This window comes from Bufo gargarizans, chromosome 3 (assembly GCF_014858855.1).
Source record: "Bufo gargarizans isolate SCDJY-AF-19 chromosome 3, ASM1485885v1, whole genome shotgun sequence".
NCBI lineage: Eukaryota > Metazoa > Chordata > Amphibia > Anura > Bufonidae > Bufo > Bufo gargarizans.
In genome coordinates, this window is record NC_058082.1 from 464,189,004 (window position 1) to 464,205,825 (window position 16,822).

A 16,822-nucleotide genomic window follows, 5' to 3' on the forward strand; every position below is an offset into this window, starting at 1 on the left:
AGGCCTTCATGGTAGAATATCTGCTAGGAAACCACTGCTAAGGACAGGCAACAAGCAGCAGAGACTTGTTTGGGCTAAAGAACACAAGGAATGGACATTAGACCTGTGGAAATCTGTGCTTTGGTCTGATGAGTCCAAATTTGAAATCTTTGGTTCCAACCACCGTGTCTTTGTGCGACGCAGAAAAGGTGAACGGATGGACTCTACATGCCTGGTTCCCACCGTGAAGCATGGAGGAGGAGGTGTGATGGTGCTTTGCTGGTGACACTGTTGGGGATTTATTCAAAATTGAAGGCATACTGAACCAGCATGGCTACCACAACATCTTGCAGTGGCATGCTTTTCCATCCGGTTTGCATTTAGTTGGACCATCATTTATTTTTCAACAGGACAATGACCCCAATCGCACCTCCAGGCTGTGTAAGGGCTATTTGACCATGAAGGAGAGTGATGGGGTGCTGCGCCAGATGACCTGGCCTCCATAGTCACCAGACCTGAACCCAATCGAGATGGTTTGGCGTTAGCTGGACCGCAGAGTGAAGGCAAAAGGGCCAACAAGTGCTAAGCATCTCTGGGAACTCCTTCAATACTGTTGGAAGACCATTTCAGGTGACTACCTCTTGAAGCTCATCAAGAGAATGCCAAGAGTGTGCAAAGCAGTACTCAAAGCAAAAGGTGGCTACTTTCTAGAACCTAGAATATGACATATTTCCAGTTGTTTCACACATTTGTGTTATGTATATAATTCCACATGTGTTAATTCATAGTTTTGATGCCTTCAGTGTGAATCTACAATTTTCATAGTCATGAAAATAAAGAAAACTCTTTGAATGAGATGGTGTCCCCAAACTTTTGGTCTGTACTGTATATCCATGCAATAATGAGCATAGATGGCCTACAGGTAAAGGTGGTTATAGTGACGGACAGCCAAATCTGCATGACAAATAGTGACCCTAGATAAGGGCTATATACTATATGGCAGAATAAATAAATAACTGGGTGTCCATGAATAACACCTCACATCCAAGACAAATAGACAGTCAGGACCAAAGCATATAATGAAAAGTATCTCAATTAAAGTCAGTCACTAAATATCTGATGTAATAATGACCCAACAGATATCCTGGGCCTAATATGGATGTGATGGAAAACCATGAATAGATATACCGCAGTGCTATACATGGAACGTACCTGAGGACATGGACACAGGTGGGTAGTAGCCCTGAGCGCAAGACCTCGACGCGCGTTTCACCTCAGCGGCTTCGTCAGGAGGCTGAGGTGAAACGCGCATCGAGGTCTTGCACTCAGGGCTACTACCCACCTGTGTCCATCATGTCCTCAGGTACGTTCCATGTATAGCACTGCGGTATATCCATTCATGGTTTTCCATCACATCCATATTAGGCCCAGGATATCTGTTGGGTCATTATTACATCAGATATTTAGTGACCGACTTTAATTGAGATACTTTTCATTATATGCTTTGGTCCTGACTGTCTATTTGTCTTGGATGTGAGGTGTTATTCATGGACACCCAGTTATTTATTTATTCTGCCATATAGTATATAGCCCTTATCTAGGGTCACTATTACTATTTGTCATGCAGATTTGTCTGTCCGTCACTATAACCACCTTTACCTGTAGGCCATCTATGCTCATTATTGCATGGATATACAGGTAAACGCAGTTGTGTACACTGCCCTTTGCTTCTCTGTATACTGTCCTGTCTTTTCCCCATTTTTATATTTGATAATAAATTGATATTTTGGTATATTATCTCCACTTGCTTTTTTGTTAATAGATCAGATGCCATACAGGTGGAATGTTTTGCTGTTTAGTTTGGACAGAGGTTTTTGTAGGTTATTTAGCACTGTAGCAGCCTGATATACTCAAGGATGTACGATTTTTGCCCAGAACGCGAGACAAGATGGTTAACGTACCACAGAAACACACATCTTGCCCTTTGTAGCTTTTTCAACGCTTGCAAACTACCTTCATCTACCCAAGGTGGACATGTATGAGTATGTATTGGTGTGTGATGACTTGTTTTCAGGATGGCCAGAAGCATACCCGGTAGCTGAGACCACAGCAAAGAAGATTATGGCCTAAGTTGTATGCAGGTATGGGGTACCTTAGACCATTGAAAGTGACACAGGTGTTCACTTCACAGGTGAAGTGATGCAGAAGATAATAAAGGTTTTGGGTGTAGAACAGGCCTTACATGTTTCGTACCATCCACAAAGCAGCGGTAGAGTAGAGGGGAAAAAAAAAAAAAAAAAAAAACACGGACCGGAACACTAAAAGGTAAAGATAAAAAATAAAAATAAAAAAAAAAGCCATGGCAGAGACTGGTAAGCCATGAACAGAGTGCCTGCTGGTAGCAGTCTTTTCAGTAAGGTATACCCCTAACCATGACACAGGCCTTAGTCCCTATAAAGTCCTTTGTGGGTCAGGCCCTAGTACTGGATTGTATTTCCCACAGTGGCTCCAGATGCAACATGGTTGTCTGACAGATTATGTGATCAGTTTGCACAAGCATTTGACTAAAATACATTCGAGTTTTTGCTTCACTTCCAGATCTTGATAAAGTACCAGGAACCCACCCACTTGTGTCTGGAGATTGGGTGCTGGAAAATGGACACTTTAGAAAACTCCTTAAAACCCTGTTTTGATGATCCATTCCGAGTGTTGTTGACCACAAGCACATCAGTGAAGCTTGAAGGAAAGCCTAATTCGAGTCATTTCAAGAAAGTGTTGAGTCGGGAGACTTGAAAGGATGTTTCTTGTTCCCCCTTGTGTGACTGCTGATCTTGACTAAAAGAATATGGATTCTAATTGAGATAATAAAAATGGGTTTCTGGGTTGGGGGAATAGTTCTTCTGTTCACAATAATCAAAGGCCAGGTCATAAATGCCCTAAAATGGCTTACTTCCTATTCCTGAATTTATCTTTAATTTTGTTTGTTGTGTTATCCCCTGCATTGGGAGGTTTTTGTTCAAAGTCATAGCTGAGGCTACCACGGAGATGCTCATGGGAGACAAATTCCAATTAGTTCTGTCCCCCCCCCCTGCTTACAACACCACGTGGAGATCATGGACCATAGGGACTGACATCTGACTTCCCCATGCTAAGTCCAGTGTCAGGGGAGGCTATACACTAGGATAGGTTGTCAGGGAAGCTGGCGAAGAGGATTCGGAGCATCGGGACAGATGTGTCAGGCTTTCATTAGGGAAAGAAAGAGGTCCAAGGGGTTGACTTCTACCTCAAAATTATTATTTTTTTGGGCCTCTCTGGATCAACTTGCAGGATAACAGGCCAAACTGGATGGACAAATGTATTTTTTCAGCCTTATACACTATGTTACCATATTCGCCCGGCCCCATTCACTGTAATGGGGAGCGGCAGAGACCCAGCAAACAGAGGCGGACAGGCAAAAAGAGCAGAGTGCTGATAATTACTTACCGGTAGTTTGATTTTGCATTTAGCCTCCACAACGGCACTAATCAGGAGGGTTACCCTGCCTCCAAGGGACAGGAAACAACGTGAAGAAGCAACCTTTAAAAGCCTCCTCCCCTGTTCCTTCTGCAGTAAGTATGCGAGTAACTATAAGATGATGCTGAACATAAGAGTTTATTAAAGAAAGGAAAACAGAGCACCATGCAAAACCAGTCAAGGTACATCAGAACAAACGTCATAAGAAATCATAAGGGTGGGAAATACCAGTGCCGTTGTGAAGGCTAAATGGAAAATCAAATTACTGGTAAGCAATTATCTTTTCCATACGCCTCCCCAACAGCACTAAGCAGGAGGATTAACAGAGAAGTCATCAAGCCCCCTAGGGTGGGACCACCGCAGATAGAACCTTGTGGCCAAAGTAGAGGTCCCTGTTGGAGACAATGTCCAGCCTATAGTGCTATTAAAAAAAAAAAAAAAAAAGTGTGTTTGGGCAAGACCAGGTGGCCGTCTGACATTTAATTCAGGGAGGCGGAAGCATTTTCTGCCCAGGAGGTAGAGATGGCCCTGGTGGAATGGGCCGTAAGCAGAGATGGAGGAGAAGAACCTTTTTCTTTGTATGCCTTGGAAATAATTGTTTTTATCCAAACAGGAGATGGTTATTTTAGAGGTCCCTAGGCCCTTATTTTTTCCCTGCATATTGGATCAATAGGCGGCTAGACTTCCTAAAGTCCTTTGTGGCTTCTAGGTAGGCCAGGACACATCTTCTAACGTCCAAGTTAGGAATTTGGCTTCCTTTTCGGTCATGGCCTGTGGACAGAAGGAGGGCAAAGAGATCTGTTGGTCGCAGTGAAACTTGGAGAACACTTTAGGTAGAAATGAGGGTTCACGTTTTATTATCCTGTCGTCTAGCACTGACAAGTATAGTGGGCGACAGGACAGGACAGGGCTTGGATTTCTCCTATTCTTCTAGCGGAGGTGATGGCAATTAAGAAGGCGGTTTTCATGGAGAGCAGGCCAAGTGACATCTCTGAGAGGGGTTCAAAGGAGGATCTACTAGAAGAGAAAGGACCAGGTTAAGGTCCCAAGGAGGAACCAAGGTTCTGACTGTAGGTTTCAGTCTACTGGCACCCTTAAAGAAACGCCTGATCAGAGGCACCTCTGCTAGCCTAGAGTCTAAAAAGCCACTAAGGGCTGCTATCTGCACTTTCAGAGTACTAACCCTTAGTCCGCTTTCAAGACCTCTCTGCAGAAATTCAAAAAATAGTGTTTTAATTTCTGGATTCTTTGAGGGATCCCAACAATGCACTGAAAATCGCAGAAAAGGTTTTCCAGATTCTAAGGTAGATTTTTTTTAGGTGATCGGCTTACAGCTGTACAAGAGTGTGTTGATTACCACATCTGAAAGACCCCTAGCTCTTAGGAGGGAACACTCAGTCTCCAGGCAGTCAGGTTCAGATGCCGGACATCCGGATGATGAACAGGGCCCTGGAGAAGATCCGGGATCTGAGGAAGCATCCAGAAGTCCCCTTTGGCTAGGCTTAACAAGAGGGTGAAACCCAAGTCCTTCTTGGCCAGAATGGACCTACCAGTATTATTTCGCATCTGTCCTCCATTATTTTGGCTAGGGTTCTGGGGATTAGAGGTATTTTGGGGGGGGAGGAGACATATAGTAGGCCTGTTGGCCAAGGGATTGAGAGGGCGTCCAGCCCGTTTGGGTTGTCCCGAAAGGGCAGGGAAAATTGATCTACTTGTCAGTTAGATTTTGAGGCAAACAGATCCAGGATTGGAGTGCCCCATTTTTCGCACAGAAGTTGGAAGACCCTCTGGTTCAGGGACCATTCTCCTGACTTTAGCGGTTGTCTGCTTAGAAAGTCTGCCAGCCGATTCTCTTTTCCTTTGAGATGGACCGCCAAAGTTGAGTTTACCAAGACCTGTGCCCAGGAGAACAAAAAGGTAAGATGTGTGGATGAGGTTTTTGCTTCTTGTGCCCCCCTGCTTGTTCACATAGGTCACTGCCATACTGTTGTCCGATAAAACCTTTACATCTTTCTGGTGTATGGCTGATGAAAAGGCTTTTAGGGCCAGGAAAATTGCTTAAAGTTCCCTCCAGTTTGCTCTTCTAATTGGCCACATTGAAAGGGTCCTGGCAGTACAAGTAGCTGCAATGCTGGGCTGTAACATAGCGGTGCAAGTGTCCCAGGATTTCTTAAGGATGGACTCTCATTTCTTGTCCATGGGCTCTCTTAAGAGTCCCACGTCCTCAAAGGAGAGTGAGGATTTTTTTTAAATCCTGGCAACTGGGGCATCGACTCGTGGGGTGTCCAATTCGCTGAAAGGGTACTTGCGTTTAAAGACTCCTGATCTTTTTTCCGGGTCTTTCCATTCATTAGAAATTACATTTTTTTTATATTTGTGTACTGGAAAAACATCTTTTTACATCTGACAGACCCCTAAAACACGTGATCTTGGACGGATTGAGGTTCTTTAATTTGCTCAATATTCATGGCCGCTCTAATAGTCTTTAATAATAAATCAGTATCAACTGAGAATACTTCGCCTTCATCCAAATCAAAAATTCAGATTCTAGAGGAGTCTCTGGAATGGATTTTGAAGTGGAGGGAGCCTATCCTAGTTTAGAAGGCTGAGGAAACTTCTTTAATAATGGATCTTAAACTGTCCACTAAGGATGGCGTTTCCTCAGACATTACTTTATCTGCACACTTTTGGCAAAGTGTCTTTTGTGGAGTGCCCTGCTAGCAGTTTTTTTTTTTTTTTACATATGCCACATTTCTTTTATAGAGGATTCCCCGACCTTGGGTTTTCCCTAAGAAGTAAAAGAAAAAGATTCCTTTAGGGAGCGTTCATAAAGGAACATTTTTCTGTAAAAAGGAGCCTTCAACCAGAACAAAGCCCCAATGATTTTAAAAGGGCAAGGGTGTCAGAGAGATATAAGACAAAAATACTCCTATTAGGAGGAGGCTTACTGGGCTCAGGGCCTTCGGAGGGTCTGAGGGCAGATCTGCAGAGAGACATGCCGGTCCGATCTGGAAATTGTACCCCAAGACAGGCGTCCTTCTCTGCCTATAGCCGGATTTAACCTGATACTTCGTGGTCATGTGGTACCGCACGCACTCCGACGTCGTGCGCACCCACGTGACCAGATCTCACGAGACTTCGGCCCTGGAAGCTCTCATTCAGCCGGCATCCTCCTACGCAGGCCGGAAATGGACACCGCGTCGCCTGCAAACCGCAGGACTTATACCTAGATGTCGGAAGGGCCCCTATCTTGCCCCGAGATCCGACAGCCTGCTGCAGGCCGGATTACACTTACCGGTAATCGGATTTTCCTGACCCCACAACAGCGCCACTGAGAGATGGCTACGCCTCCATGGACAGGAAACCTGTAGCATAAAAAAGGTGGAGCCACTCTCCCACCTCAGTGGGTTTACAGAGTATGAGAGGGACTCCCCTTTTGTTTAATACAATATATATCTTTTTTTTTTTTTTAATCACACCACGTGAAATTTAACACCAACCACCACCATAGGGAGGGAATTAGACGGGTGCTGTGGGGTCAGGAAAATCAGTTTACCAGTAAGTGTAAGCATCATTTTTCCCCTCCCCCACGACAGCACCACTGAGAGAGATTACATAGAATTCAAGGGTGGGTAACAACTTCTAACACCTTTGTACCAAAAAGGAGGTCAGAGATGGAGTCAAGCTGAAGTCTATAGTGCCTATAGAAGGTAGCTGGAGAAGCCCACGTGGCAGCCCTGCAGATTTGGTCAATTGAAACGCTGGACCTTTCTGCCCAGGAGGTAGACACCGCCATAGTAGAGTGAGCCTTCAAGGATAGCGGAGGAGAAAACCCAGAACAAGAGTAAGCTAAAGAAATTAGCTCTCAAATCCACCTAGTGATGGTACTGTCACGGCTGTTTGAGGGTAACAAGAGCAAACACAGTGAAAAGAGCTACTGACCGGACCCAAACTAGGGAAGATAAGGGGTGACCCCTGTCAGACCCTCAAAGCTCTCCCTATGCTGCTAAAGCACATGCCTGGATCCAAATGGTGGAAGGAGGCATGCCCGCGTACCTCAGACTGATGGCCACTGTAACCCCTACAATAGTGGAAGGGGCACGGCCACCGGTGCCCTACTCAGTATATGGAGGGAACCGTGGCCACCTCAGATCCAGTCAGAAAATAATCAGGTAAACAACAATATCTGCACACTTAGCTGAAGGAGATGCAGCCGCAGAGAAGACGGATCCAAGGACAGCTGGCAATATCCGGAGTGCTTGCTGCAGCAGAAACCAGGTCCAGTGAACTGATAGCTTACAAGTGAAGTTACTCAAGCCAGAGCTACAACTGAAATGAGAAATATAATCCACGCCCTGCAACAGGAGGAGGGGTGATTTAAAGGCAGGAAAATCAACTGCAGGAGAAACAGCTGAGAGTAAAGACCTCATCACAGGGGCGGAGAAACAGAACAGTGAGAACACCTCCAAGCTCTAAGTGACATCATCGCAGGGGTGGAGACACAGAGCTGTGAGAACTTCTCAAAGCTCTGGTAGTGACAGTACCCCCCCCTCTACGGGTGGACTCCGGACACCCAGGACTCACCTTCCCAGGATGAGCCCTATGAAATGCCCTGATGAGGCGAGTGGCTTTAATGTCCGACACCGGAACCCACATCCTCTCCTCAGGACCATAACCCTTCCAATGAACGAGGTACTGAAGAGAACCGCGGACAATGCGAGAGTCCACAATTCTGGAAACCTCAAACTCCAGATTGCCATCAACCAAAATCGGAGGAGGAGGCAAAGAGGAGGGTACCGGGGGCTGGACATATGGTTTTAAGAGAGATCTGTGAAATACATTATGTATCTTCCAAACCCGTGGAAGATCAAGACGGAAGGCAACCGGATTGATGACTGACAAAATTTTATAAGGCCCAATAAACTTGGGACCCAATTTCCAGGAGGGAACCTTCAGTTTAATATTTTTAGTAGACAACCACACCAGATCACCCACATTCAGGTCCGGACCAGGCACACGTCTCTTATCAGCCACACGCTTATACTTCTCACTCATCTTTCTAAGATTACTCTGAATCTTTTGCCAAATGGTAGACAAAGACGAGGAAAATCTCTCCTCCTCAGGTAAACCCGAAAGAGCCCCTCCCGAGAATGTCCCAAACTGCGGATGGAACCCATATGCACCAAAGAATGGTGACTTATCAGAAGATTCCTGACGACGGTTGTTCAAAGCAAACTCAGCAAGAGGGAGAAAAGAACACCAATCCTCCTGGTTCTCTGCCACAAAACAGCGCAAATATGTCTCCAGATTCTGATTGAGGCGCTCAGTCTGACCATTCGACTGCGGGTGAAAAGCAGAAGAGAAGGACAGCCGAACCCCCAGGCGAGAACAGAAAGCCTTCCAGAACCTGGACACAAACTGCGAGCCTCTATCGGAAACAATATCAGAGGGAATGCCATGCAATTTAACAATATGGTCGATAAAAGCTTGCGCCAACGTTTTAGCATTGGGTAAACCAGGGAAAGGAACGAAATGAGCCATCTTGCTAAAACGGTCCACGACCACCAGGATCACCGACTTCCCCGAGGAACGAGGAAGATCCGTGATAAAGTCCATGGACAGGTGTGTCCAAGGACGGGAAGGTATGGGTAACGGGAGAAGGGAACCTGAAGGTCGTGAACGAGGGACCTTAGCGCAAGCGCACGTCTCACAAGCAGCCACAAAACCCTCCACCGACTTACGAAGAGCCGGCCACCAAAATCTCCGAGCAATGAGATCAACCGTGGCTCTACTCCCGGGGTGACCAGCAAGAACCGTATCATGATGCTCCTTAAAGAGTTTGTGACGTAGCTCAGGAGGCACAAACAACTTCCCGGAAGGACAACGGGCAGGTGCCTCAGTCTGGGCAGCCTGGACCTCGGCCTCCAAATCGGAATAAAGAGCAGAAACAACTACCCCCTCCGCCAAAATGGGACCCGGGTCCTCGGAGTTTCCTCCTCCCGGAAAACAGCGAGAGAGAGCATCAGCCTTCACATTTTTGATCCCAGGGCGGAATGTAACGACAAAATTGAATCTGGAGAAGAACAGAGACCATCTGGCCTGTCTCGGATTCATACGCCTGGCCGACTCCAAGTATGCCAGATTCTTATGGTCGGTAAAAACGGTGACAGGGTGCCTGGCCCCCTCCAACCAATGACGCCATTCCTCGAAAGCCAACTTGATGGCCAACAACTCCCTATCTCCCACATCATAGTTTCTCTCTGCCGGGGAGAGTTTTTTAGAGAAAAAGGCACAGGGTCGCCATTTGGCAGGAGAAGGGCCCTGGGACAAAACTGCACCCACACCCACCTCGGAAGCATCCACCTCAACAATAAAAGGTAAGGAAACATCAGGATGCACCAAGATGGGAGCAGACGCAAAACTCTCTTTAATCTTAGAAAAGGCTGCAAGCGCCTCCTCCGACCAAGAGGAAAAATCCGCCCCCTTTTTTGTCATGTCAGTAAGGGGTTTGACAACAGAGGAATAATTCAAAATGAACTTTCTGTAGTAGTTAGCAAAACCCAGAAAGCGCATCAATGCCTTCTGATTCTCAGGAAGCTCCCACTCAAGTACAGCACGGACCTTCTCAGGATCCATGCGAAAACCAGAAGCAGAGAGGAGAAAACCAAGAAATTGAATCTCCGATACCATAAAAAGACATTTCTCTAGCTTGGCATACAGTTTATTCTCCCGCAGTATCTGCAGAACCTGAAAAAGATGATCCTGATGGGTCTGAACATCAGGGGAAAAAAATCAAAATATCGTCAAGATACACCAAAACAAATTTCCCCATTAAGTGGTAGAAAATACTATTAACAAAATGCTGAAAGACGGCCGGAGCATTCATCAGGCCGAAAGGCATAACGAGATTCTCGAAATGCCCGTTAGGGGTATTAAAAGCCGTTTTCCATTCATCCCCCTCTCTGACCCTGACCAGGTTGTACGCGCCTCTCAGATCCAATTTGGAAAACACCTTGGCTCCAACAATTTGGTTGAAGAGGTCCGGGATCAGAGGAAGGGGATAGGGATCGCGAATCGTGATACGGTTCAGCTCCCTAAAATCTAAGCAAGGTCTCAGAGAGCCATCTTTTTTTTTAACAAAAAAAAAACCCGCGGCAACAGGTGACTGAGGGACGAATATGCCCCCTCGAGACTCTCGGAGATATAGGTTCGCATTGCGATTCTTTCCGGTTGTGAGAGATTGTAGAGGCGTGCTTTTGGCAGCTTGGCGCCGGGAATGAGGTTAATGGGACAGTCAAACTCCCGGTGAGGAGGTAGCTCCTGAACACCGCTCTCGGAAAACACGTCCGAGAAATCAGAGAGAAATGATGGCACAGTTTTAGTAGACACCTCTGCAAAAGTCGCTGTGAGACAATTCTCTCTACAAAAGTCACTCCACTCATTTATTTGCCTTCCTTGCCAATCAATGGTGGGGTTATGTCTAGTGAGCCAGGGTAACCCCAAAACTAGAGGAGAAGGCAATCCGTTAAGGACAAAACAAGATATCTCCTCCACATGAGTGTCACCTACAGCTAGCCGGATATTGTGAACAATGCCTTTCAGAGATCTCTGCGAGAGTGGAGCAGAGTCAATGGCAAAAACAGGTATATCCTTTTCCAATGTGCAAACCTGAAAACCATGCATGGCTACAAATTGAGTGTCAATAAGATTGACGGCCGCTCCACTATCGACAAAAATCTCACAAGAAATGACTTTGCTCTCTAGCGCCACCCTGGCAGACAGGAGAAAACGGGAACTGCAGGTCAGAGGAAAAGCATCAATTCCCACATCAAGTTTGCCCAAAGTAGCAGATGAAGTAGAACTTGATGATCTACCTCTTGAGGTTTTTCTCTTATTATCGCTCTTAGTACAGTTCAGGAATCTCCTAGACGGACAAACATTTGCCAAATGACCTATGCCCCCACAACAAAAACACACCATATTCTGAGGACTAAATCCTCTTTTATCAGGGGCAAGTCGGCCTAGCTGCATGGGCTCCTCCTCAGAGGGGAGCGAGACAGGATGAGGCCCCTGCACACTGAATGAGTCCGCACCATTGCCCCAAGACTGACAATGGCTGGACAGAGAGGTCTTGTTTCTTTCTCTTAGACGTCTGTCAAGGCGTACCGCCAATGACATGGCAGACTAAGGACGTTGGTCTCTCATGGAAAGCAAACGCATCTTTCAATCTCTCTGAGAGACCATGACAGAACTGACTCCGGAGTGCAGCATCATTCCAGCCTGAATCAGCTGCCCATCTCCGAAATTCAGAACAATAAAGCTCCGCAGACAGTTTGTTCTGGCATAAAGCACGTAAGTTCGATTCGGCCAGAGCAACACGATCCGGGTCATCATATATTTGCCCCAGGGCCACAAAAAATCTTTCCACGGATCGAAGGGAGGGATCCCCTGATGGCAGCGAAAAAGCCCAAGTCTGAGCATTGCCCCTGAGCAGGGAGATGACAATCCTCACCCTCTGTTCCTCATTACCAGAGGAAAGGGGACACAAGCAAAAATGGAGTTTGCATGCCTCTCTGAAGCGAACAAAATTCTCACTGCCCCCGGAGAACGTCTCCGGAAGTGAGACCTTTGGCTCGCAACAGACTCCATGAGCCGGAGCAGAGCCTAATGCTTGTAACTGAGTCATAGATTGACGGAGATCCGCTACTTCCAAAGAAAGACCCTGCATGCGGTCAACCAGGCCAGAAAGCGGATCCATGTCAAAAAAGGACGGTTTTGGTGGATTATAATGTCACGGCTGTTTGAGGGTAACAAGAGCAAACACAGTGAAAAGAGCTACTGACCGGACCCAAACTAGGGAAGATAAGGGGTGACCCCTGTCAGACCCTCAAAGCTCTCCCTATGCTGCTAAAGCACATGCCTGGATCCAAATGGTGGAAGGAGGCATGCCCGCGTACCTCAGACTGATGGCCACTGTAACCCCTACAATAGTGGAAGGGGCACGGCCACCGGTGCCCTACTCAGTATATGGAGGGAACCGTGGCCACCTCAGATCCAGTCAGAAAATAATCAGGTAAACAACAATATCTGCACACTTAGCTGAAGGAGATGCAGCCGCAGAGAAGACGGATCCAAGGACAGCTGGCAATATCCGGAGTGCTTGCTGCAGCAGAAACCAGGTCCAGTGAACTGATAGCTTACAAGTGAAGTTACTCAAGCCAGAGCTACAACTGAAATGAGAAATATAATCCACGCCCTGCAACAGGAGGAGGGGTGATTTAAAGGCAGGAAAATCAACTGCAGGAGAAACAGCTGAGAGTAAAGACCTCATCACAGGGGCGGAGAAACAGAACAGTGAGAACACCTCCAAGCTCTAAGTGACATCATCGCAGGGGTGGAGACACAGAGCTGTGAGAACTTCTCAAAGCTCTGGTAGTGACAGGTACTTTTAGAGGCAGCATTACCTTTCCTAGCCCCAGCGTACAAGACCAATAAAGATGAGGATTTTCTCCAGTCCAGTTTTTCCTAGGTACTGGATCAGGCACCTTCTTACATCTTAGGCTACTTTCACATTTGCGTTCAGAGCGGATCCGTCTGAGACGGATCCGCTCATATAATGCAGACGATGGATCCGTTCAGAACATTGCATTATATTGTAAAAAAAAAATTCGAATTGTGAAAGTAGCTGCAGACGGATCCGTCCAGACTTTACAATGAAAGTCAATGGGGGACATATCCGTTAGAAAATTGAGCCATATAGTGTCAAATTCAAAGGGATCCGTCCCCATTGACTTCCATTGTAAGTCATTGTAAATCTGGACGGATCCGTTTGCCTCCGCACGGCCAGGCGGACACCCGAACGCTGCAAGCAGCGTTCGGGTGTCCGCTTGCTGGGCGGAGCCCAAACACTGATGCATTCTGAGCGGATCCGCATCGTGCCGCTTATGAGAGCCTTTAAACTGAACCCATATCCTAGATGAAACTTCCATTCTAGGAGGAAGGCATCCACCCCAAACGGGGGATTCGTAAGGACAGAGCAAAAATTTTTCACCTGCCTGTTCTCCCTGCTGGCAAAAAGATCTATTTCTGGGTTTCCCCATAATTTCACGATCTTCGCAAATATTAATGGGTCTAGGGATCACTTCCCCTGTCTTAAACGATGATGGCTTAAAAAAAGTCAGCCTGGACATTCTCCTTCCCTTTTATATGCAGAGCGGATATGCGAGTTAATTGAACTTCTATCTCCGAGAATATCATTTCTGTTTCCCTCATTAAAGATCAGGATTTGGTACCTCCTTGACGGTTCAGGTATGACACCACCGTTCTGTTGTCTGACATAATCCTGACATGCTGGTGGTGTAGCTCTGGAAGGGCTGCTCTTAAAGCTAGTAACACTGCTCTCAATTCCTTCCTGTTGGAAATTGGAAGAGAATTGTTTCTGCAACGGGGACCAGCTTCCCTGCCTTAACTGACCCTGGAAATGTGCGCCCCACCCCCATGGGCTGGCATCTGTCATAACTACAGGATCGGGGTAATTCCACGGGATACCCTGGTCTAAATTCTTTACCTCCAACCACCAGTTGAGGGAGATAAGAGTCTTCCGGCAGAGATTCATCTGGGAGTCCAAGGTGATCCCCTTTCGCCTTGTTGTGTCCAATATTTCCTCTTGCAATTGCCTTGAATGAAACTGTTCCCATCGTACCACTGGAATACAGGCAGTCATTAACCCTAGTAGGGACATGGCCTTCCGGACTGACATACTCAGATTTTCCTGAGCTCCCCGGGCGACGTTCTGGATTTTGTTTCTTTTTTTCTGATGGAAGAAGAGTCCTTTGTTGCATGGAGTCCAGCTGCAATCCCAGAAATGTCTGGCTTGTGCTGGGTTCTAACCTGGACTTCTTTATGTTAATTATCCAGCCCAGATGCTCCAGGATTTGAATCACCCTTTGGACGGAGTTCTGACACTTCTCCCGCGACTTCGCTATAATCAGGAAGTCATCTAGATAGGGCAGAAAAAGAATATCTTCCTTGCGAATAAAAGAGGCCACCTCTGCCATCACCTTGGTAAATGTTCTTGGTGCACTTGACAGGCCGAATGGCATGGCTTGAAACTGTAGGTGTCTGGTTCCCCTGTACTCTACAACCGCCACCCTCAGAAATTTTTGGAAGAGGGGATGCATCGGGATATGTAGATATGAGTCTTTCAAATCTAACACCGCCATGAAACATCCCTGAAAAACTAAATGAATTGCAGACTTTATGGTCTCCATCTTGAATTTCTTTATAACTAGAGACTTGTTCAATAGTTTTAAATTTATAATTGTCCGAAAGGAGTCGTCCGGTTTTTTCACCAAGAACAGAGTTGAGTAGAAGCCCTTCCCCCACTCTGCTCTTGGCACCGATACTAACACCCTTTTTTTCTATCAGTTGATCCACTTCCCTTGACAATTTTCCGGATTCTTTTGTAACCACAAATCTTTGAGGAAAACGTCCTCTAAACTGCAGTTTTAAGCCCTCTGTCATAATATCTGTCACCCATTTTCCTGCAATTTCCTTCCAGGCAGAAAGAAACAACTTTAGTCTCCATCCTACCTGCAGCCTGGCGTCATTTTTTCGACAACTTGTCCTTCTGAGAGGAGGAGGAATTCCCGAACATGAAGCCCCTACTGCCTGACCCCCTGGGTCCTGATCTGTCCCCCGACTGTCTCTTTCCTTGAAATCTAGATGCATTCTGAAAGGGACATCTGTAGGGTCTAAACTGTGAGGAGGATTATTGTGGCATTCTCTTTTTTCTATCCGCTGCCTTTTCTAGGAGGGCATCAAGCTCTGGGCCAAACAGAAACTGTCCCTGACAGGGAATACTACACAAGCGCTGTTTTGAAGCCATGTCTCCTCCCCTCCAGTTCTTCAACCATAGAGCTCTACGGGCAGAGTTTGAAGTGGAAGCAGACCTAGCCGACAATCGAACTGCCTCAACCGAAGCGTCGGATAAAAAAAAAAAAACATCCACCGCTTTTTGTAATGTTGGCAATGAAGTCAAAATCTGATCCCTAGGGCACTTATCTCTTAACTGTCCTTCTAGTCTTTCAAGCCATATAGCTAAGGACCTGACTAACTGTCGCTACTATGTTTGGTCTGAAGGAAGCTGTAGATGCTTCCCAAGTATTTTTGAGACAAGAGAGTCTCTATCTAGTGGGTCCATAAAAAAATAAAAAAAAATATATATATATGTCTCTATATATCTCCTCAAACGGTAAGAAAGATCTTCTGGAAACTTTAGAAATGGCTACGTCCAGTCTAGGCGCCTTATCCCATGATGTAGTGGCTTCCTCCTCAAAGGGGTATTTTCTCTTAAAATTCTTACTTACAAAAGCCTTTGTTTGGTTTCTTCCATTCTTTTTCTATTAGAGCTGATATACTTTTATGTAACATCTTCTTTTCGCGTAATCCCTCAAAGACTGTCTGCCATAGACCTGTCTTCCTTGACATCTTCTAGCTCTAGAGTAGCCCTAATAGTTTAAAGTAAATTTTCAGTATCAATTACTGGGAACAGGAATTTTTCCTCTTGCTCCTCTTCCGCAAAGGACGAATCCTCCAACCTCTCATCCTTATCTTCCTCAATAACGCCTATAGATTCCACCTCCGAATCTGTCTTTTCTACTGATCTTTTAGGTCTTTGTGATGTTTTAAGGGATTCCTTCACTTCCGATTTAATCAATGCTCTAATGTCGTTCATAAAATTTGGGGATTCCTCTGCCAGGGTCCTCTCAATACATTCCTGACATAATTTCTTGTAATATGACGAAGACAAGGGGCATCTACACAATGCACATTCCTTATTTTTCTTTTTTGACACAGCTTTTTAAGGTGTCACCTAATAAACAAATAATGATACTGATATATGTTCTTCTTATCTATTAACTTCTGTATCTTACCCTCTCAGAAGCTCTTTATACCGGTGTCTGTTTTTCTGACTCCGCTTCTTCTGGCCTCTTGTCCTCTTCCATGATATTCCTAGAGGCATCGGGCCAGATTTATCATGACTGACAGCTCACTCCACTTTCACATATGGCTAAAGTCAGTTTTAGCCAAGTCAGATTTATGACCCTTTAAGACTGTAATAAATGTGGTTTGACGGTAGCAGTTTATCCGTCAGTAAGCAGCTTTACAAAAGTCGCACATCTTTACGAAAAAGTCACACGTTTTTATGAAAAAGTCGCATGTTCTATTAAAAAGTCGCGTAAGATAAGCATGGTCCTCACTGGAGTTAAATTGCGACTTTATTGCGACTTTTTAAATAGTCACAATAGTAAATCTGTCTAGAGATTCA

General features: G+C 45.8%; 1 protein-coding gene across 1 annotated transcript in view; it reads left to right on the plus strand.

The window, feature by feature from the left end:
• Window positions 1–15,447, plus strand: part of LOC122931674 — a 48,963-nt gene extending 33,516 nt beyond the window's left edge. The window contains exon 8 of the mRNA XM_044285742.1: window positions 15,396–15,447. Within this exon, the coding sequence (XP_044141677.1) occupies window positions 15,396–15,447 (52 nt within the window). The remainder of the gene's footprint in view (window positions 1–15,395) is intronic.
• Window positions 15,448–16,822: the final 1,375 nt, after the last annotated feature.